Source organism: Parus major, chromosome 8, assembly GCF_001522545.3.
Source record: "Parus major isolate Abel chromosome 8, Parus_major1.1, whole genome shotgun sequence".
NCBI lineage: Eukaryota > Metazoa > Chordata > Aves > Passeriformes > Paridae > Parus > Parus major.
This window is the reverse complement of record NC_031777.1, coordinates 3,640,411-3,662,474: the sequence shown is the minus strand read 5'-3', so window position 1 is coordinate 3,662,474 and position 22,064 is coordinate 3,640,411. Positions and strand designations below refer to the sequence as shown.

General features: G+C 40.6%; 1 protein-coding gene across 5 annotated transcripts in view; it reads right to left on the bottom strand.

Moving 5' to 3' along the window:
* The window catches only part of COP1 (COP1 E3 ubiquitin ligase), a 124,054-nt gene that overhangs the window by 60,538 nt on the left and 41,452 nt on the right, over positions 1-22,064 (bottom strand). For all 5 annotated transcript variants that reach the window (XM_033516271.1, XM_015635745.3, XM_033516272.1 and 2 more), the window contains exons 12-14: positions 11,011-11,154; positions 3,105-3,213; positions 1,308-1,389 (exon numbers count right to left, since the gene is read on the bottom strand). In XM_033516271.1, the coding sequence (XP_033372162.1) occupies positions 1,308-1,389; positions 3,105-3,213; positions 11,011-11,154 (335 nt within the window). The remainder of the gene's footprint in view (positions 1-1,307; positions 1,390-3,104; positions 3,214-11,010; positions 11,155-22,064) is intronic.

The window sequence follows — 22,064 nt, the reverse complement described above, 5'->3', positions numbered from 1 at the left end:
TTAAGCACGTAGAAAACACACCTGTCTTCCACCAGAGAAGGAAGGGGAAATTTATTGAAAACATTTTAAACCCACCTTAAATCTAAAATAATCATTCAGGTTTTGTAAATGGAATTATCAGCTTTGGGAACTGTAGTGACAGGACAAGTGGAATGGCTTCATACTGCCAGAAGGCACATGGGATATTGGATATTGGGAAGTAATTCTTCCCTGTGAGGGAGGGGAAGCCAGGGCACAGGGTGCCCAGAGAAGCTGTGTCTGCCTCATCCCTGGAAGTGTCCAAGGCCAGGCTGGACAGGGCTTGGAGCAACCTGGGATAGGGGAATGTGTCCCTGCCCATGGCAGGGGCTGGAAAAAAAATGAACTTTAAGGTTTCTTCCAACCCAAACAATTCTGTGATTGCCAAATGGAATTGATGAACATTAGTTTCTTTTGGAACAGCATTTAAAAGCTTTTTTGGAAGAGGGGGAGCAACTTACCAAGTTTAGCACTTACAAAAAATTAATTTATCATTTCAAAGCAAATCATGAAGAGCTCTGTCCAGAGCTCTATCAGCCCATCTGGGAGGAGTGATCCCCATTGATTAGGAAAGGAACTTAAAAGCTCTTGCTGTTAAATAACTCTGATTTGATACTGTAAACACATTACAGATAAAACTCTCATTCATTAGTGATGAAGAATACTACATCTTGCTCAGTGCTGTCCTCTTCTTTAGGAGCTTCCTGTATCTTTTTAGTAGAGGAACATATTTTTACCACCATGTGGTAAATAGCTTGGCATAAGAGCTCTCCAAAAGTGCTTTGTCAAATGGACTCTGGAGTGTGGAAGGCTGGGAGCTGCTCCCATCACTCCTCAGTCCACCACCCAACTCCTTTAAGTTCCAAGAAACAGTCTTTAACATGCAGAGCTACAGGTATAAAAGAGCAGCAGGCATTTCTTAACTGCTGCTGTTTTACTGACAGCCTCATTTTTGAAATATAAATACATGCTGCTCTTTTGAAAGGCCCTAAGGCTTTAACTCAACAAGTTTAACAGTGTTAAAACACATTTTGGTTTGTTTGGAGTTCAGGAGAATGTTAGGTGAGAGTACATTATACAAAAAAAAGTGAAGCAAGAGCTCTTAATCCAAATAAAGCCTTTCCTTCTCTAAGATCCAAACAGCTCAGTAATATCTTGCCACATCACCACAGCAATTACAATACTGAAGGCAGCTGAGGAATCAGCTACTTGAAATAGCACTTTTTTGTTCTTCCAACAGAACACATAGAGCCTAAGTCTTCTGCACTGAGATTGAAATAAAAAAATACCTTTGGCATCATCAGAGCCTGAAGCCAATAGCTTAGGGTCCATCAAGTTAAAGTCAACGCTCCAGCACCTTTTCTCATGCTCCTGTTGAGAAAAACAAGAACAATATTGAAAGGTAGTGAGTTGTAATGTGATAAAACAGTAAAGGAAAATACACATTTGGTATAATCTCCAGGTCAGCAGGGACCTGGAGAGAGAAGCTTATTATGTTTAGCAGTTTTTTGAAAAAAGCATCTTTTCTCCCAATCAGACCAATCCCATCAATATGCTAGACATGCCAGGAGAGCAGAAAACACTAGAATAGCTTTTTAAAAAACTAAAACTGATTTCATTTTCACTTGGAAAGAAAAAAATATTTCAGGATATACACATTAACAACCTGGTTTTGCAGCATGATTTAGCTGGCTGTGGTTTCACCATGTGCTGCTGCATATCCTAGATTGTAGTTGTAGATTTCAATATTAATAAGCAACTTCTCGGTATTTCCCAATTCTGACAAGATGCCCATTTCAAACAGCACCTCTCTTGAAGTCCAGGAAATCTGTACCTTCCTGCTGAGCTATTAAATAAATCTCCTGGTGTCTGTTTTACCACTCAAATAAATATTATTAAAAGACTGCACACTTTTCCTTGAAACACAGAAGAGCTGTAATTGCTATGCTGGCACATCCCACATGGAAGCAGAACATCGCATTGAATAAAATCTGAAATTCAGTCAAAGCCTTTGTTTAAAGCCTTCACACAAGACAAAAAGCTCATGAGGATGAAGTCACTAAAGGGTTTCAGTACATGCAAAGCAGATGTCAATGCTTCTATGCAAATCCAAATAAAAAATTCAAGTAATCTGATAGGAAGCAAAATGAGTTTGTTTTAACATAAGCAACAGCTGGTCGTCTCTAGGTTCATTATTCAGCCTAATAAAGAAATGCAAAATGTATTTGAGAGGAAAACAGACTAGATTTATTCTGTCCAGTATAATTCATCTTTTATTAAGATATGCAAAGGATTAATAAAAACAAGCATTATAAAATGGCTAAAAAACAATGAAAAAGTAAACAGGCCTAAATAAGAACTAAAACTTAGGGTGAAATGTCAAGGAGTCTGTAGTTCATTTATTATCACTGACCAGTTTCAGTGGACAACACAGCAGCCTGCAGCACTTCCAGCCTCTTCCCAAACACTACAGCCCTCTTCCAGCCTCCTTGATCTGATCATGAGCTTCTCAGAAGCCATTAGACAGAAACACAACGTTTGAGTTTCACAAAGAAACAAAACACCAGAAACCTCTGACACAGGTCTGGCTGTCGAGCTGAGTGCGCTGCGTGGGGAAGGAACTTCCCTGTTCTGCCTTGTGCTCCCTTCTCCAGCCTCACCACTCAAGTGTGCATTTTACACTTCTGCTTCACAAACACCTGTGCTGGCAATCACTGCAGAGTTTTATAAAAGGCTTTTGACAAAGACTGAAGTGGAACAGGTGTGGAGAGACAGAGGCTTCTAAAGAAAGGCGTGACAGCTTCCAGGAACTGATTTCTCCCTGTGCAGATTCCCTGCCCGAGAGCAGCAGCAAGAAAACATCAACTGCCTCAACTTTGACAGGAAGACAGAGCTGCCTCCCTTGGAGGACTACAGCTCAATAAAGCTGTGTGGATGAGACACATTTACCAAATGGGAGGAACATCCATTTCACCCTGTGGAATGGAAAAGCCTTTTCCTGGACTAGGAGCAGAACCTCAGACTCAGCTCTGCTCTCCCAGCACAGTGCACATGACAGGAAATGTTGCTCACTGGTTGTTTGTTACCTGGTACACCTTGGATCTCTGTCCTGTGAATCCATCCCAAAGGATGACGGTGCCTTCATAGTCACTGCTGGCTAGCAGGTTCTTGTGGTAACTACTCCAGCTGATACAGCTTAAAAAGAGCAAGTCCTGGTCAGTCTTAGAGGAAATCATAATGCACAATACAAAAATCACCCCTACAATACATCAGGCAATGAGTATCTTTGCAAAGCACGCAGCATCTTGAGCAAACCACCCCAGTGAAAAAAACCCAAACCCCTTCAGAAATAGAACAAACGTTATTCCACAAACAAAAAGCAGAACTTTATTGACTGAAGAGACATTTCCCCCTTGATATGAAGTGCTAGGGTCTAGAATTTTTTAAAAATTAATTCATCTCAAACACTATGATTTTTTTTTTTCTGTTTGAATACCACACAAATTCTCAAGAGCTCAAGGTTCAACTCCTTAACCTCTTAGCAATAGATGCTACTGTTATTATTACCATAAAAAATTATTATTATACCATAATTACTTACCTAAGAGTAGCTGTATATGTAAAATGCATAGATACATGGACAGTAAATCAACCTCTCCTGCAGCACACATCTAATGTTCTATATATGTACCTATGTGTACATGAAAGTTTGACTCCTGAGAAACTACTTCCAGCTTTCTGTAAATGCTAAAAAAGCCTTCCTGTCCAGGAGAAGACAGCAGTTTGTTTGCTATGAGTATTTTAGGAAATGTTTCTGATCAAGAACTAGAAAATATTATCACACAGGTTTTTATTTTGAGCTGAACTGAGGGGCTGTGCAAAACAAAATTATAATTCCACTGGCAAACTCTAACGATCAGCAGAGAAAACAAGAGCAGCAACACTGCCAAGTCACACTCATAGCATTCTGGCACTATGCCTCCACTCTGACTCCCAAAAAAATCTGACAGAGGTAAGAAAATTTGTAATACTAGTTCACCAATTTTTGGACCATCTGGCAAAGAAGCATGCCAGTTGGTATCAACTGTGATGCAGGCAGCAGAAGCTGAACTGACAGATCCCATTCATGCAGGTCCTCGAGCAGCTCTGACACAGATAACTAGATCATAGTAGCCTTGGGGCCAAGTTTTAGCCAACAATATAAACCAGAAGTCCACAATTCTATAACTTTTTTGTACTGCTTTGATCAGTGCAGCTACACATTGAAATATGATGTAGATACGTGGATACTGATTCAGGAATATTATACCTTGCTAAATTCTTGGTTCCACTATACACTTGCATCCTGTTTTCCTTAATAATTTACACACAGACGAGGAAAAATCCTTTCCCTTTCTCATGGTAGTTAAACATTTATTGTTCCATTACTTAAATAACAGTAAGCAGCATTGGCATTCTGCTCCTGACTATGGTGAAACTTAACAGCATTCCTTGGTTTTAAAAATTTACATTTAGAAACTAAAAATTTTATTTACCCAATATAAGTCACCATTTTTAACCACCAGCTGCTAAGAGGATGTTTGCAATGATGCAGCTCACAGAGTGACTTCCCTGGCTTCACCTCTTCCATGATATGTCATTAATGAGAAAATGTTAAGTATCCCTAAGCCTTGTAGACATGAGAGCTGTCCACAAACGCAGCCATCGCTATTTCAGTCCTACTTCCATTAGGTACCCACACAGAAAAACAGGTCTTGCAACCTATGATTTACTAAAAGCCTTATTCTGAGAAGCTTAAGTGGTTCCCTGAGTTCCAAATGGAGTTGGCAGGCAGTGCCCACCAGGACCATGAGGTGAAGGTTTTAGCAGCCCAGAGATAACCACATCTGACATGTGGAGTCATGTTTCCAGGTGGAGCAGTCTGGGATGGAAGCAAAAGCAGTTCAGAGGCCTAGAGCTACGCCACAGTGAGCTGTGGGCTGGGAGCAGTCTCCAGCCAATGGCAGGGAGGTAGATACCACACCACAGGAGACCTTTATCAGTTCCCCCAACCAGATTATCTCCTCTCAAGTCAGGGCTTCAAGGAGCTTAAGGAAAAAAGGAAATAATCTGTAAGGGAAGCCATCATGTACAAGCAGAGATAGTACAACCCAGAGCCATATCTTAGAAGGCAGTCTCCTATCTGGATGGCTTTGAGAGGACATCAGACAACATCAGCAAGCGAAGAGGGTAAAGGAAGGCTGATGTACTGGTGACACTTTGGGTGGTTAAAGGATGAATGTTCCAGATTAGTTATGAAGAGGATAATCACATAACCACATCTTGTCAAAAAAGAAATCACCCCCAACAATGAAAATTAAGAATTACTGAGTTGGTAGAAAGATGTAAAGGACAAGAGTTTAACAGTTCTATTGAGATGTGATAAATTTAAAATACTTCACTGATGGTACAGATGGAGAAAAACACAGTTTCTGTGCCCAAAAACATGTTCATTAGATCTGGCACAGCAAAGATCCCAATGCAGCCTGATGGTGTTAACAAGGGGTTAACACTCATTTGGAAAGCATTTATAGATAGACTTAGAGGGGAAAACAGGAACTGACAGGTGAAAAATGGTTCGGGATTTGCAGCCACTAAGTGGTTCAATTAACACCTTTTAAGTCACACACACCATAAATCTTTCATTTTTAAGTAATATGATTAAAGGATCATAATAAGACAAAATCAACTCTGTTCCAGCTCTCTACCTTAATTCTGCCCTCATCCACACCCAACTCTCTTTACAAAGTCTGAAACAAGAGCTTTGCCCTTAACATTGCAATACCTGAGCTTCTTTCTAACTTAAATTCTCCAAAGTAAACTTCGTAGAGTGCAATTTAGGGTTAGATCAGGTAGAGGAGAGCTCCCTTTCCAGGCAGTTTTTTAGCAAGTGCTGTCCTTTCACAGAAATCATAGAATGGTTTGGGGTAGAAGAAACCTTAAATATCCCCTCATTCCATCCCCCTGCCCTGCCCTTCCACTATCCCAGGCTGCTCCAAGCCCCATCCAGTCTGGCCTTGCACTCTTCCAGGGATGGGGCAGCCACGACTTCTCTGCCAATCCGAGTTGTACCATCCTCTGAGCAGACAGCTTCCTAACACATAATCTAAATCTCCCCTCTTTCAGCTTAAAACCATTCCCCCTTGTCCTATCACCCTCTGCACCTCTAAAAAATGATTGTAAAAAGTCCTTTGGTTGTATCCTCTGGCATTGTATCCTGTGACAATCCACACCTGGAAGAAGGCTGTCCTGGATCTGGGATGTTTCTCTTCTATATGGCTTTCCTGGGACCTGCACAGGGCTGAGAACTCACTGCCATGTTCCCCCTTAAGGGAAGCACAGATCTTTCTTCCATGCCCAACACAGGCAATTTTGATGAAGCTTTAAAGACATCTACTTTTTTTGGGTTCCCTTGAGATGCTATCATGGGTAATGAATTGAGTAACAAACTCAAAAAAGGCGTGAGGGAGCAAAGCTGGAGAAGGGCAAAGGAAAGTCAAAGGTGAAATGAACCAAAAATGCAGCTTACATAGTCCTCAAACAGATTAACTATCAAACCCCCAGAAGTTCATAAAAATAACCTTTTGCAGACAACTTTTAGATGGTATGCAGCCACATCCAGGAGAAACTGAAGTATGAAGGCTCTGAGATATGATATAAAAATAACTACCTAGGGCTGACAGAATGTATAATTCACTGGACTAAAAGGCGTTGTGTGATGCCATCTTTTATTTTAAGTACAGTAGCTGTATTTGGTTTTTTTCAGTTTTTGCTTTGTTCTTTAATCCAGAAAGAGAGTGATAGTTACACCCCAGAGATTTATCTTATCAGAAGTTCTGATGGCTTTCCTTCCTAGGGGATTAAGCTGGAGAAACTGTAGTTGAAAGCTAATCACCAACCTCCAAAAAACCCTCCTAACCTCAGCATCTGATCCAGCCACACAGAAATCCTGACCCTGTAAAGATTCATGTGTATCCTTCATTTTATTCAGAGACACAAGTGGGCCAGCTCAGTTAGTGTTGTCAGTTATGCTGATCTTTCTTTCATGAGACAGTATTTTTATGGCTGATATGTCTCAAAAATCCAGGCTCATGCTACCCAGTGTCACCCACCCCTCTGGCAGTGAGAGTTAAATAAAGTTAAAGCTTTTAATAAGGCACAAATGCCCGTGGTCTGATCTGCTTCTGAGCACCAAGTGCTTCAGACCCAGTCTGCCACCATGATGGCTGATAGTTTTAGGACTGAAATGTTTTTAAGAGCATGATCTACTACTGCTAAGAACATCTACATGAATAACAACATGAAATAAATACTTCAGTGATATATGGAATTACATTACTGTGACGAATGTTTTAAAATAAACCCCTTTTTTTCCTAATCAATTCAAAGAAAACATCTAGTATGGTTAAAGACAAATACTTCTGGAAAAAACTTTCATCTTCTTGCAAAGTGAATCGGTGATTCCAAAAACTTGAATTAATGCAAGTTGAAGGCATATTTCCTTATAACCTTTTTAGTGTCAAACATCCTCTGCTCTGGAAATACAGGCATCCAACACAACCAGCTCATACCACTCCAAATCACAAAGAATCTACAATGAAAAAGACCATATGACAAGTTTTTTCTTAATTTAAACTTAATAGTGAGAAGTATCTGCCATTTTCAAAGCTGACAGCAATACACCCCTGAAGTGCTATTAGGATACAGCAATCACACATTTGATTTATTGACACCAAAAAATGAAAACTGTAAAATATTAGCAGCCTCCTAAAAAAGAAAGACTACTGATGCTTTGCTTTTACTGCAATTGACTAAACAGATGCAGCTGATTGTGGAGGTTTGTGGTAACATCTATCACTGAAGTACAGATGCTGCAAACACACGGTGGTGAGCGTGCAGAATACAAAACACGGATTTCAAAAGCATGTTTACCTAACCACACTCACACATCACCTGCTGTAGATTAACGAGGTCTAAAGCCAATTTTTTACCTGAATGCTAGATCTCTTTAATTTTCTCCCCCCGTGACCTATGGCAAAACAACAAATCTGCCTCTTGAATAAATCAGAACAGAGCTGTGGCTTGCTGCTAGCCATTCCTCTTCGTCCTTTCCCATCTCCTACACGGGGGGAGCTGCAGATTAGTGCCTGCCATAGCTAGGGACACAGCAAGTCATAATTAGCTCACAGGGTGCTGTTTATAGCTACTACACAATGCCAGGATTTGTTTCTTGTACTGAAGCTATGAATCTGTAAATGGGATTTTTATGAGGATTTATGTGTCATCTTGTGTTTTTCCTGGAAGCTTATGCCACTGTTGTTCCCAGGGGACGCGATGCACATTTACCAGAAACCCGACACACCGACTTCCTCCCCGTTCTTAAAAATAGGGATAAGAAGGCTTAGCAGATGATGAAAAAAGAATGTATTTAAGAAGCAGGTGGGTGTAAAAAAGGGGGTTGGAAAAGAGGAAGAGACTCAGCTACAGCTGGTACCAGGGCTCAGCTCCAGGAAAGCCTACAATCAATTACTGCTGGCATGAAGCTCAAGCTTTCAGCAGGCACCCAGCTGGCACACGGCAGAGCAGGGCTGGGTTGGAGCCAGCCCCGGCCCAGGCACGGGCTTCCCTTCCCGCAGCTGCTCTGGGCCAGACTTGCTCTTGGCCAGACACGAGTCCTCACAAACGCTGTCACCTGTCTGCTTTTATAAAAGCCCATCACAGCCTCTGCTCCTCTGAAAGCTGAGTCACCAACATCATTGCTAATGATTTATGTTCTGGCATCATTGCTCTGAACAAGGTTAAGCAGGATCAATTTAACCAGGAGAGACATGTCACCGAACCCCATCTGCACACAGACCCCTGCATCTCTGCTGGGAAGAGAAATACCACCCATTTGCTAGAGCAGAAATATGTTTGTCTTTGATATCAGAAGAGGCATGCACAGGTAGAGTCTCTTGAAGAAACTGCACTTTCACCCGAATTAGGACCAACAGCTTTAAACTGAGGCATTTTACAAAGAGCAGGCTCCGCTTGTTTAGATTTTGCTATTACAATATGGGCACATTTTCTGCACACGGCAATATTCCATAATGAAATTACAGCCTTCATCTATAACATCTCCCTCAAGCTATGCCACTTCAGAAAAGCAAGTTATTATGCTGCTCAACGCTGCACCAGCAAACCCCGGCACCGGTGACTGGCAGCAAAACTAATGGATATAGCGAGGATGTGTTTGACTGACAGACCAACTTTATTTGTCAAAACCAAAAGCACCTACATGCCAAAGGAAGCCTGATATAATTGGAGGAGGCTGGGGGAAAATAAACCCCACCATTTATTTCTTCAAAGGAATGAGAGAAACTAGGGCAAGAAAATGAGAGAGGACCTGATCCTCCTCTACTGAGGCAGTGGGTCAGAGGACAGGGCATTTAGCATATATACATAAAATATATACATGCATGAAATTTGAGGAGGAGAAAAATCTTGAAAGCAAGCAGCATCTTGGCTGGAGCACAAAGCTGACACGAGACCACTGAAGGCACTAATGTGACTCTCCTCACTAGTGGGAGAAGGGAGAATTAACAACTTTCCTAACCACTGGCAGGAGCATCAAGGTAGGACCCCTGTCAAAACTGAAACAGCAAGTTTGGGATTTATTTCAAGGTGTCCAAGAAATACCCAAAACACATTGCTTTTCCCCTTCTAATTAAGGCAAAAGGTATTAACTCTGACTGCTTGTCCTATTATTCTGTTCTTCTTTCCACAAAAGTGCAGCCAAATGGTGCAAACTCAGCTATGACTCAGGTAAAAATGCAGAACATTTCACCAGCCCAGCCAAACACAAGCTCCATAATCAGTACAGCATATCAATACAAATCACTCTCAGGCTGCTTTTACCCATTGTGAAAAATCTAGTCCCAGGGTCAGCTGCACTTACATCTTTCCCTTCATAAAACAGTGTTATGCAATTCCTGGGAATAATGAGCACAAGCAACACAGGAATGACTGATCTATCTTTAGAAATGTGTCAGCTACAAAACAAAGCGTGACTTTTATGCTCTAAAATAGGCTCGCAAACATTCTTAATTTTGTTGCACAACATTTTGTTTTCATGGAAGCTGGACTGTTACATAAATTTATTACTTGCACTTTCATGGCTGCTTTACTGCTTTTAAAATGTAGAGCACCAAATAAAAACAAATTATTTCAACAGCAATGCTGGAGACTTGTATTATAATACTGAATGTTTGATTGCCTGTATTATTTACTTCTGAGCTTTAACAGAATTTTTGAATTAGGATTTTTAAGTTATTTAGCTGGATTAGTTCAGCTGAAGTTCTAACATGGTGGCCTATATTTTATTGGTTTAATATATCTAAAAGAAAAAAAAAAGGCTGACAGTAATGATAGCACAGCAGCAAAAATAAAAAAATATCAAGAAAGGTCTTTTCTTAGGAGCTTTATATTATGAGGCCCAGCAGAACAGTACTTCAGAGAGACAAAAATTCCTAAGTAGAAGGTGCCAGCAAGGAATATTTCCTGAGAACTAGCAAGCTCTCAGAAGAATGGAAAGGATCTGGTCAATGAAGAGAAGAAAGCGTGAAGCAATCAGTAACTGTTACAAAGAACTGAGTACAGAGGTTACCTTGAGACAAGCTGTGACTTTACCTGGAGCATATATCCACTGCTTTGAGTGGGTATCCAACAGCATTTGCAAGGAACACAACAGCAGTTTACTTCCCTATTGCCTTTTCTCCTGCTCATACATGGGCTTTGTTACTACCATGGATGAACCCAGCATACACAAGTACCAGTGCTTGTGCCACCCAATCTCCATTAGCTCCTGCATTCCTCCCTTCCCCTCCAATTCCCATAAAGAAAGCAGAACAATTGCTACACATAAACAATCAAGTGGAAAAGGCACTCTGAGTTCAAATACAAATCAATGCCTACCTGATTTTGGAATTACAGGTCATTTCATTCTCAGGGTAGTGAATATCCACTGCATCCTGAATGACTGTACCATACTCATAGACTTTAATCTTCTTTGTCACTCCAGCGATGGCAAAGTAGTCACAGTCTCGGTCGAACTCAATACTGAGAAACAAAACACAGGTTGAGAACTCTATGAAACACCCCACACATACTTACCAGGAGGATATTTTACCTCCTAAACATCCTGGTACAGCAGAGTGGAAAATTCACAATTTGCAGTTTGCAAATACCCAGTTCAGAACACCCTGGTCAGGTGTGGCACACACCCCAATGGTGCAGAGTTCTTTCTCTAAATCACTGTTCTCTAATCCACTCCCCATCAACACACACACCTCCATTTCTGTGGTAGCACAATCCCCCTCTCACAGCCAGGATATTTGTTCACATGCTCTGGAGGTTTTTCAGTTCAGCCACACCATCTACATTGCATGGTACCCAAAGGTCAAAGCCAACAGCTTGTCCTGGAAACGTGCTTAACATTCCATGGCATGACTGCCCATTGATTCCTCCTGTGTACAACAGCTTCAGGAACCTCCAAGTGCCAATGCAGAGCAAAGCAGTATTTGTGAAAAAAACCCTCCTAAATTCCCTGGGTAACAGCAGGGGTTTGAAATCAGATCATCAGTACTGTAAAAACAATGCACACTATGACTTCCACTTAGGGTTGCTTGTGCAAACAGAGGCGTCTTCTTCTTGACCCACAGGGCAAGTTTGTAATAAATATCAATGAAGCTGGAAGTAAAAGCAGTCAACTTATAACAAAGTTTAGCTGCAAATGAGAAAAGCCTGAGGTTGTACGTGAAATACATTTAAGAGAACGGCAGGCAGCAGGTTACAAACAGCTCATGTCATTCCTGCCTTCACAGCCTGGAAGGACTTGAGAGAAATCTGCTAGACATCCAGCAGCTGGGGAAGTAACCCTGCTTCCCAGGAGCTTCTGCTTTCCTGCAGCCAATGGCACTACTGGCAGGGCATGTGCACATATACCTATTTCCTTTGAGGCCATCAGCTTCAATGTGACACCTCCCCAGAAAGAGTGTGTGGGCAGCATTTGCCCTCAGTCACAAGGTTTCTGTGATCATCAACCAGCTGTCCCCACATCTTCTGACTAAGCAATCAATCTGCTGTTTAAAGAAGTCTCTTTTGGACTTCTTCCACTCACTAATTCATTTCAATCCCTGCTGTCTCTATCACATTCCCGCCACCCCCCCCTTAAGAATCAAGAATGTTTATGAACCAGGGAGAAGTTCTTAATGGCACCAGGGAAAACTGAATTTACACTAATTTCACATTCAAAATCCTGAGAGCAGGAGTATTTAGGGTACCTTTCTACAATTAGAAAGCATTAAACCAATTTCAAGAAGAGAAAGGGCTCTTCAGGCTGCCCCCATAGCTGTAACAGGAAGAACTTTCCATTTCTCAACAGAGCTGCGAAGTTGAAGGCAGTGCAATGTTTCCAAGGGAAGATAAATTTAAACACCAACAGAATTTTCAAGTCCTTGTATAGGAGATATCATCAAGTTATTTTCAAACTATGGAGCGAAAAGATTGTTGATATGCAGTCTGTTCCCATAAAATACTTCAAAATACAGTGAAGCAGCTTGAAACTTGGCCCTTTAACTCAGGCACCCAGAGTTCTCCCAGGCAGTGGCAGGAGATGGCCCCACTCACAACTGATTGCCAGAGAAGCTAATCAGGTGCAGCCTGCAAAACTGTGAGCCTCCAAAATGCAGGGAGAAACATGCTTATGGCTGGGGAATTAAAGAAGCATGAGGGATCTACTTAAATAAAGTGGGAAAGGGAAAGAAGTCACTTAAGCATCCAGGCTGCTCTCCCTACTCCCCAAATCTACACTCATCTAAATCACTTTTTATACACACAGGATGAAAACACCATTCAGGCCTGTCTTGTTTTGTCAGCTCACCCTGTTCTGTGGAAGAATTTTATAATCAAAGCCTCTATAACAATACAACGGATTTACTTGTACCACAATCTTAATTGAACCGCCGTCTCTGCTCCTGCTCACTGCCCTGTGGATTCAGGTAAAGCACAGCTAAACTGATGGCAGTGATTCATCTGCCTGGATTCAATTTAAACCCTCAGCCTTCTGCTGAAGAAAGAAAAATAATGCATTACAATGTCTGGTAAAAAGCCAAGTTATTAGAACAGAATAGAACCTCTCTCATTTGGGTTGGGTTTGCTTCTCTAGAATTAATTCAATTTTTTTTTTTTAATAGAGACATGCTGTAGACATAACAAATGAGTATTTCAATATGCCCATAAAAGTTAACACATCATTAAAAAAATAAAAAGCCCTAAGCAATGGAATTGTCAGACCTGTGACCTTCAAACAGCATCAAAGACACTGCAGGGAAAAAAAGAATGCAGAAATAAACCACTACCAGCACAGACAACACACACCTGCACCTTGGCCTCCCATCACCTGTGCTCAGTCCTGGGAGAGACAGTGTTCTCACTTTCTGCCAGTCAGCTTTTTGCCAGTGATTTACAAATAAAAATAGGAACAGTCTAAGTATCTAATCAAGTGGATTATATACCATATAAAACTGTTCCTAATATTTGCAAAGCTCTGTTCATGCCTGGACTAATCAGCATTAGGACAAACAGCCTACTTGCACAGCAACCATTATTTTTATGCTTTTTCTTACAAGTCTTTTAAATACACTCAGTATTTTGCAAACCTTATTTGCATTTAACTGGCTCGTGGGTATTCCTGTCACTTGCTGCTTGAAGTCTTTGTGTCAATGTAAGCTCTTGCTTATACACAAGCTTATCTATATGAAAATTCACCAGACAATTTAAGTTTTGTTTTGTCTTGTCAAAAGACTCAACAGAGCAGGCTCAGAAAGACAACATTCTACTTTGCAGGTAATACATTTACCCAGTCCAAGTCAAATTCCTCATTAGCACAATAACAACATGCAATAAAAGAATAGGAAATAATTAAAACCCCCAGTAAAATTACCTTTTGGACCAGCAATGGTCCTTGCTCCTCAAAGACGTACTTGTTAAAAACAGTTACCAACTGCTCCTTTTTTTTTAGCCTGTTTTTAAACTCTACATTTCTGACTGACAAAGACTAACCAAATTTCTATAAGGAATCTTTTGGGGACACATGAACTGATGGGTATTTGAAAGAGCTTTATGAACATGCCACAGAATTACTTAATGAAATTACACTGAAAGGATTTTGTTCTAGGGAAAACAGAAGAGAGATAGATCTCTCATTCCCAAATCACTGTTGTCTTTCTCCTAAGAAGTTGAAATCAACATCATATGGAAATACCACTAAGAGCTGCTAAAAAGTAAGCACATCCTCAAGGGTTCTGGTTTCTCCACTGTTTATCTTAATTCCCAATCTGTGAGATTATAAATCAATTGCTTTATTTTAATGGTAAAGCCTATGACCTTGGAGAACACTCATAGCTAACAAATAGAATTATGAAATAAATTGCTTCTGAAACATGCCTGGAAGCCTGCTTTGGTGTTGAGGATAGAGCAGCAGGGAAAGAGTAGAGAAGGAGTATTTAGCATCTCTGCCATTGTGTAAAGCCTTACTACATTTGCATCCTGCTGGTGTGTGCAGTTGTTCTCCACATCCCCGGAGGATGCACTGGAGTTAGGGAATGCATACAGATGGGCAACTAAATTGATTAAAGGAATGGAGCAGCTGCCTCACCATAAGGGTTATAAACAAGGCAACAGCAAGACTGGTGTTCAACAAGTCACACTACAACTAGGAGGCACCTGCCAGAAGATTTGATTTGGGACAGATGAGGGTTTCCTCCCATGCAGACACACTTTTAAGAACCACACACACATTTCGGGTAGTAACTCCTGCAGAAGCAACCAGTAGTAGAGTGAACCTGACAACAATAATCCATGTACAACTGGTTCACACCAGATATTAACAGGTATGTACTGTATCCACTGTCTGAAAAAAGGAGATGGTGGGGCTTTAATTGCATTTGCCTTTAACTGCACCACCAGTTACAGTTAAAGGTCTTCAGCCAACTGCTCCTCTCCCCTTTCCATACAGTCTCCAATTGCTACTGTAATTAAAAATGCCTCAGCCCTGACTTGTTACCAAGATCTGTGACTGTAGGAGTTGCCATTTCTACAAAGTAGATGATTCAGTCCCTCTCATGGAACTGTATCTATCTATCTATCTATCTATCTATATATATATATATATATATATATATATATGTACACACAGACACACACACACAGACATTTTCCTCTCTGGATATACCAAAGCCTTTCTATTCTGTTTCTCCCCAGCCTAATGCTGTTTCTATTTCTGTATCTCTAACATCAACTCCTATCTTGCTGTGGAGTCCCATATTTAATGACAACATGGATATATTGTTGGGACTTAATTGGTGAGAAGAATGAGAGATGCCAACAGCAGCTTTTGTCCCTCACTTACATTTCCTCAAAGTCTTTCTTACTCTGTGCTTCCCCTTCATGGTCTCCAAGGGGTCACTTCTAACAATCCCAAGCCTGGCTATCACTTTCCAATGCTCATTTTGAGGCATCAAAGCCAAAGATTAGAAATTTAGGTTACAATCCAACACCATAGACACCAGTGCAGACTGTTAAGCACCTGGGAACAATACAGAAATTGGTATTAATATCACACACCTGACAGACTTTTTACAACAGACTGATATTTTAAGTAATTAAGCAAAGTAATTAGTGTCACTAAGTATGCACTGGCATACTAATAGGTGGTTTTTAAAAACAAAGCTATATTCAGGGATTGAAAACTGCAGTAAAGCACTCAGATTTTGTATTCTACCAGCTCAAAGCCTAAACTTTGTCACACAGAAAAACAAAAGCTACCGGGAGAAAGTATATGAAGTTTCAGTATCAAAAGCCTGTTTTGCTAAAGCTGTGAGTGGCTGAAATAAAAAAAAATAATAAAAAATACTGAGGTTTTTCTCTTTAATAAAGCAGCAATTCCATTAGTTACTCCCTATTCCAGAGAACCACCTAGGTTAGTGCTTTTATTTCTGAGTACTTAATCTGTGCCACAGGGACAAGGGACAAGGACAGACCACCACTGCAGAACATATTTCTTGATTCAAACTTCCAGGCTACCAAATATTTTCCAAAATATAAACTGAGCAAGCATGTCATGATCCCAGACAGGTTGTCACAATCCCTAGTCAGAATGGACCACTTAAACCTCAATTCTCTCTAAACTGTTATTTGGATAGATGAATTAAGTGTATAAATGAGATTACCACTCAAAGTCATTCTATCAGAGAGCAAACACATCTCTAAGAATCATATTACCTTGGGTTAGATGCGACCCCCAGATCACCCAGAAATTTTTCACATTTGTTCTCTCATCTAGGAGAAGTCATCTTGGCTGCTGTCAGCAGATCAGATTCAAGTCTAATGGATGTCTAATAAAAACCAAGCGACAAGTTATTTTAAACTATTTCTTTGCAACTGTTTGGAATATCCCAGCTCAAGTGGCACCAGCAGTTACTGAATACACCCAGGGTACCCTTCCCATCACCTCTCCTCCTCCAGGCCCCAAACACCCGATGACAATTCACTATCCCTAATCAAACCTATTTGAAGCACAAAAAAAGGAGACTAGAAAGTCAGCTCTGTGTGTTAATTAACTTTCCCCCACCATCTGGGAAAGGGACTGGGAAGGGTGTTGCTATAGCCCATCAAAGCCTGCAGTGCACAGGGAAGGACAGTCCTCAGCTCCAGGCTCCCTTGGAAAGGCAGCACTGCACCAGCCATGCTGCAGTCATACTTTCAGGATTTCTCTTACAGGCACGATAGCCTGGAGGGCTGTTCTGCTCTGTTTGAAGAAAGGCATAAAAAGGTACCACATTAACAAAGTAATGTCATTAGACCTAGTTCCAGGCCCATTTCTTGCTTATAAAAATCCTTTTAAGTGTAATGAAATGCCATCAGTTCTAACAGAGACCACTTCATAATACTCCTGTTCCATAAAGAGCTTGTTTAAAGGAGAATATTGAACTTGAATCGAGGAGATTTGGTGGGCTTAGATCCATCTCACAGCTCAGAAATCAAACCCAACAGAGCTACTTTCATGCTTTGTCATCTCTAGATAAAACGGAGTCCTTCTCTTTTCAAACCCAACAAGAGCATATACTATGCTGTGGGATTAATTGAGCTCCTTGCAATAGCTCAGTTTTCAGAACCATGCTCCTCCCTACCTTGCAAAGAAGTTACCATAAACCTAATCTCCTCTAAATACAACCCAAAATATCCCAGAAAGCCATAGCAGGCTTGCTATGGCTTCCCAGTCTTGGCTGTAAGACTACAGCTAGAGACAACCTCTTCTGCTGCATAAGGTTTTTTTCCATACATGTATTCAGGGCAACTTGGCTTAATTAGCACTAATGATGAGAAAACCTATAGGGAACTGCTGAATTCTGCAAGCAACCAAATAGAAAGCGTATTGATAAAAAGCCACTTTACTGCTGGGCGATGCTCTTCTGCATGTTGAAGAGAAGATGACGACAATCCCAGGGTTTCTATGCCAGATCCACACAAGTACAATGAGCCAAAGCTGCTGCAAACGACTACCATGCAACCTAATGAGAATTAGATGCAGTTTTCCCACAAACACCATTTTAAGTAAGCTAGTGCAGGAAAAAATGAACTAAAAATGCCAACAGTTAAATGCAGAGTGTTCCTTATGACACTTGAAAATTCAAGCCAAACGATCAGTCTGCCTGCTGCACTATTTTGGGTAACCTATATCTATATTTGAAAACAAGGAGGAATTGTTTCACCTAGCTGGGCTGAAACACTGGGGGTTATGAACAGCTCTGACAGCAGCCACAAGACAGAGTCAACACTTTCAAATACTAAGGTGGAAGAGGTTACAACTATCCAAACATTCTCATCTGCCTTCAAGCTTGAGAAACGTTTCCAGTACAGAATCACTGAATGGATAAGGCTGGAAGCCACCACAGTGGGTCATCTAGTCCTGCCTCCAGCAGGATCATCTCAGAGCACAGGGTTGCAGGCAGATGGTTCTGGACTATCTCAGTGAGGGAGACCCTACACCCTCTCTGGGTACTCTGTCCCAGTGCACCATCACTGCACAGGAAAGAAGTTCTTCATGTTCAGGTGGAACAAAACATAGCAGCCTCTACCCAAGCTGAAGTTTTAGAGAGGAAACCCTGCTCCACAACAACCTGTAAGGTGGCCTGAACAATAGCACCATCTTATCAGGATTACACCATTAAGTAAGAAGGAACTCAAGTTGTGGCAGGAATTGAAATGCCTTCCAGATATAAAGCCATTCAAAAGGTTTTTTCCAAGCCACCCTTTTGTTACTACACCAACAAGGATTTTGTTTCTTCAAAACTGAGCACAGCAACAGTTAACAGAGCTGATGAGGCAGGGAAACAAATAGATCTGAAAGAGATCTCCATCAAGACACGGGGTTTTTAAACAGTGCAGTCTATCTGTAGGCTCCAGTTCATGCTTCCTCCATGATTTGGCAGCAGCAGCTGAGGATGTTTGTCTCCAGCTGACCACACTGCCAGAGGTCCCATTTCACAGGACAAATCACCACCCCAAGCCTGACACTGCCAGACAGCCTGCAGAGAATCAGGAGGGACAGCTGGAGACAGTAACTTCTTTAGACAACTCAGCTCAATCCAACAGGCACCATGAGTCAGGGCACCAGCCTTCCTAAATATCAAGTCCATACACCACAGATGAGCCTTTTCCAAGTGTGGGAAGGATGGGCTTGGGCCATTATCTGCAATGATTCTACTGCCTGGTAATGACAGAACAAGGTTAAAGCATCATTTGAAGCATTTTTCATCCAGCTGACAAAACTGTTTCGTGAGATTTCTTTTGATGGCATTCTGAATCTTATTTCACCAGTATTTTGAACGTCATCCTTCCTTACTTTTTCTAAAGAATGGTTTATGTATACCTTTAATTCCACAGTCTTGCAGAGAAGTTGTTCTGATATCACTTGAACAAATGTATGCACACACTTATATATAATCCCATGAAAACATAAACATCACTTCACAGCTTATTCTGTGTTATTTATTACCTTATTCTATGAAACAACTATGCAGCACATAAATCCCAAACATGACTTGGAAACTGTATTTATTAATGCAAACGATGATATATTAATAATCATGAGCTCCAGCCTCTTTTCCAGGCTGAGCTGCTTGTAAGGTTTATTCTCAGAATCATTTAGGCCCACACCATACATCTTTGCATGCTCTAACACACTACCTTATTATATTGTTTCAACTACCTACCATTTAACAGGCTAATATCTCTAGTTGGCCAGGAACAAACAAAAAAATAAAATAAAAAAAATCCAAAGGCATGCTAATGTTTTTCAGATCATCAGCTCTTATAAAATTCAGGCATTTACAACAAATATGGCTAGAAAATAGAAAGAATACTGTAACAAGATACAGAAATCCATGTTCTATTAATAACAGGTTTGTGTCTTTAAGCAGAAACAAGAATTCACTGTATCAACATTCAACACCACATGAAAGCTATAAAACTGGGGGGGATTAAATCAAATCCATCTTAGACTTTTACAAACACTGTTGGAATGCAAATTGTGTGTGTGAGATGCTGGAGCCACAGCTTTTGTGGCTTGCCTGGCCAGTTCTTGAGGCCGAGACACATCACTGCTGCCTGATGACACCCCTTCTCACATGACCATCACAAGGAATGGAAGGACAGCTACCTCCAGCCTCACTGAAAAGATTTTCATCCTGAAAAACCAAGAGGAGTGGATGCAATGATGCAAGGCAATTTCCACATGGTAATGATGCCATTTTGGTTTTTACTTTCTTTTCTACATGCTTTTATCTCTGTATTCTTTGCACATTTATTTGTAGCTCTGGAGCCTATTGTATTAGTGGCTAGTTTTCCCAGTAATTTTCCATGCCCTTTCTTTCAGTCAGAAAGACAAAACAAATTCCAGGGCCTCTATGCTATCTTGGTTCTTCCTGGCTACCAAGATTGAGAACAATTCTTCAAGACACATTTTCATAAACAAAGTACAGCTAGTACTAACAGCAGCTAGACTGTACCTTTATCCCAAGTACAGTCCCCAAGTCTCTGAGGTCTCTAGTCCAACATCCTGGTCACAGCAGGAGCATCTCTGATCAGACATAGGTTGCCCAAGGCTTTCTCCAGCATGTTCTTGAATAACTCTAAGGATGGAGTTTGCACCAGCCCTTTGGGAAGCCTACTCCAAAACTGGATTACCCCATGCTACAGGCAGTGACTGCTACAAGGCAAGAATGGAAACTCCTTGCATAAACTGCATGTAGATCCTTCATGATATTGAAAGAAAAGAAACAAAACAAACCTGAAGAACAAACACTATTTAAAACATTTTGTTTAAAAATCAATTCCCAAATTTGTCAAAAGACCGCTCAATACTTTTAACAGATCCTTTATGAAAATTCATAAAGTTGAAGTTCAACTAAAAATTCTCATCTAATTGTCTGCAGATAAAGACAGGTTTCAAGTACTAAGAGAGCTTAATGGGAAAAAGATCTTCCTACTACCAAATCATCTGAAATTAGTAGGAAAAAAATTAGGTCCCACTGGCAGCCATGCCACTTCTATTCATTAACCTCACAATTTCAAGTTATTTAAGTTTTAGCTCCTATGTCAATGAAATAAAAAACTTCTCTCTGCAGCATCACTGTGGTCACCAGAAAGTTTACTTTTCAGGTCAAGACTGGAGATAAGAGCAAATAAGCTCTTTTCTGGTGTCAGACCTTCTTGGTACCAGGAGCCCATCCTGGGGACTCTGAGGGCTGTGTTCCAGGGTAGAGAGTCCCTGAACTCTGAATTCAGAGATCACAGCTGACCCCTGCATAACCCTTTTGCTGGGTACAAGTCACATTTAGCTTCTGCTCAAGGGACCCAGACCACAGTCATGTATTAGGAAATACATCAGTTCAGCACTCCAGAGAAAGATGGGAAAGTAAGGGAAAGGCTCTTCACTTCAGCTCTAATTAAACAAAAATCTCATTTCAGCCTCAGACAATGTCTGATCTTCAGGCCAGAAGTTCAGATGAAGGAAGGTAAGAGAACCACAGGACAAGCACAAATAAGTTTCCTTGGTAATTCTGCAATTTAAGTCTCCTTATCAAGCATTTCTCTCTCCCTTCTACTTTTGGGAATAGTTCAAATAAAATGGATTAATCCACAGTTTTGAGCTGCCACTTGTAAATAAGAGTTCATTTAAAAAATGGTTTATTTAATAGGCTATAAGTAAAATCCAGCCTTCCTCATTTCTCAAGGAGCAGCATCTACTGCACTCAAACATAATCCTGTAAAGGATAAACCCACTTACATTTCATTCATTTATCTTTACCTGCAAGATAAAGAAGCATTGCTGGTCACAAACTTAATAAAATGGCTCTTCTAATCCTAGGCAGCCCAAACATTAAAAAAAAAAAAAAAGCTTGTTATGGTAGATACAGAACTAAAAGGTTCTTGTTAAAGTCTGGATCTGATAATTTATACAGACAAGTAATTGTAGACCAAAGTAAAAAGAGGAACAGAAAACTGAAACAGTTCAATGAATACACATGACAAACTCACTCATAATGGATTTTTTCTTTTAAGCTCGCTTTTGAAGAAAGGATTTCAGGTCATGCTACTGGAAGGGAGAACACAAACAAAAATGCAATCTTGAAACAGACTTAATGATACTGTCTGGATGCTAAGAGATACCTCTTCACATCTCATTCATTACTTAGGAGCAATGGAATAATGAGCAAGCAATGAATAAAATATAATGGGAACCAAAGGTAGCATCCAGGTTTTGAACACTGGATCATGACTCAACAGATGAGTTGAGCAAGGCTTCTGCAGCCAAAACCACAAGTCATTTCCCCCTCTGTAAATCACTGAGCCTTTAGATATAGCTAGTGTTAGCTATCCAAAACCTTTTAAATGTCACTTTAAGA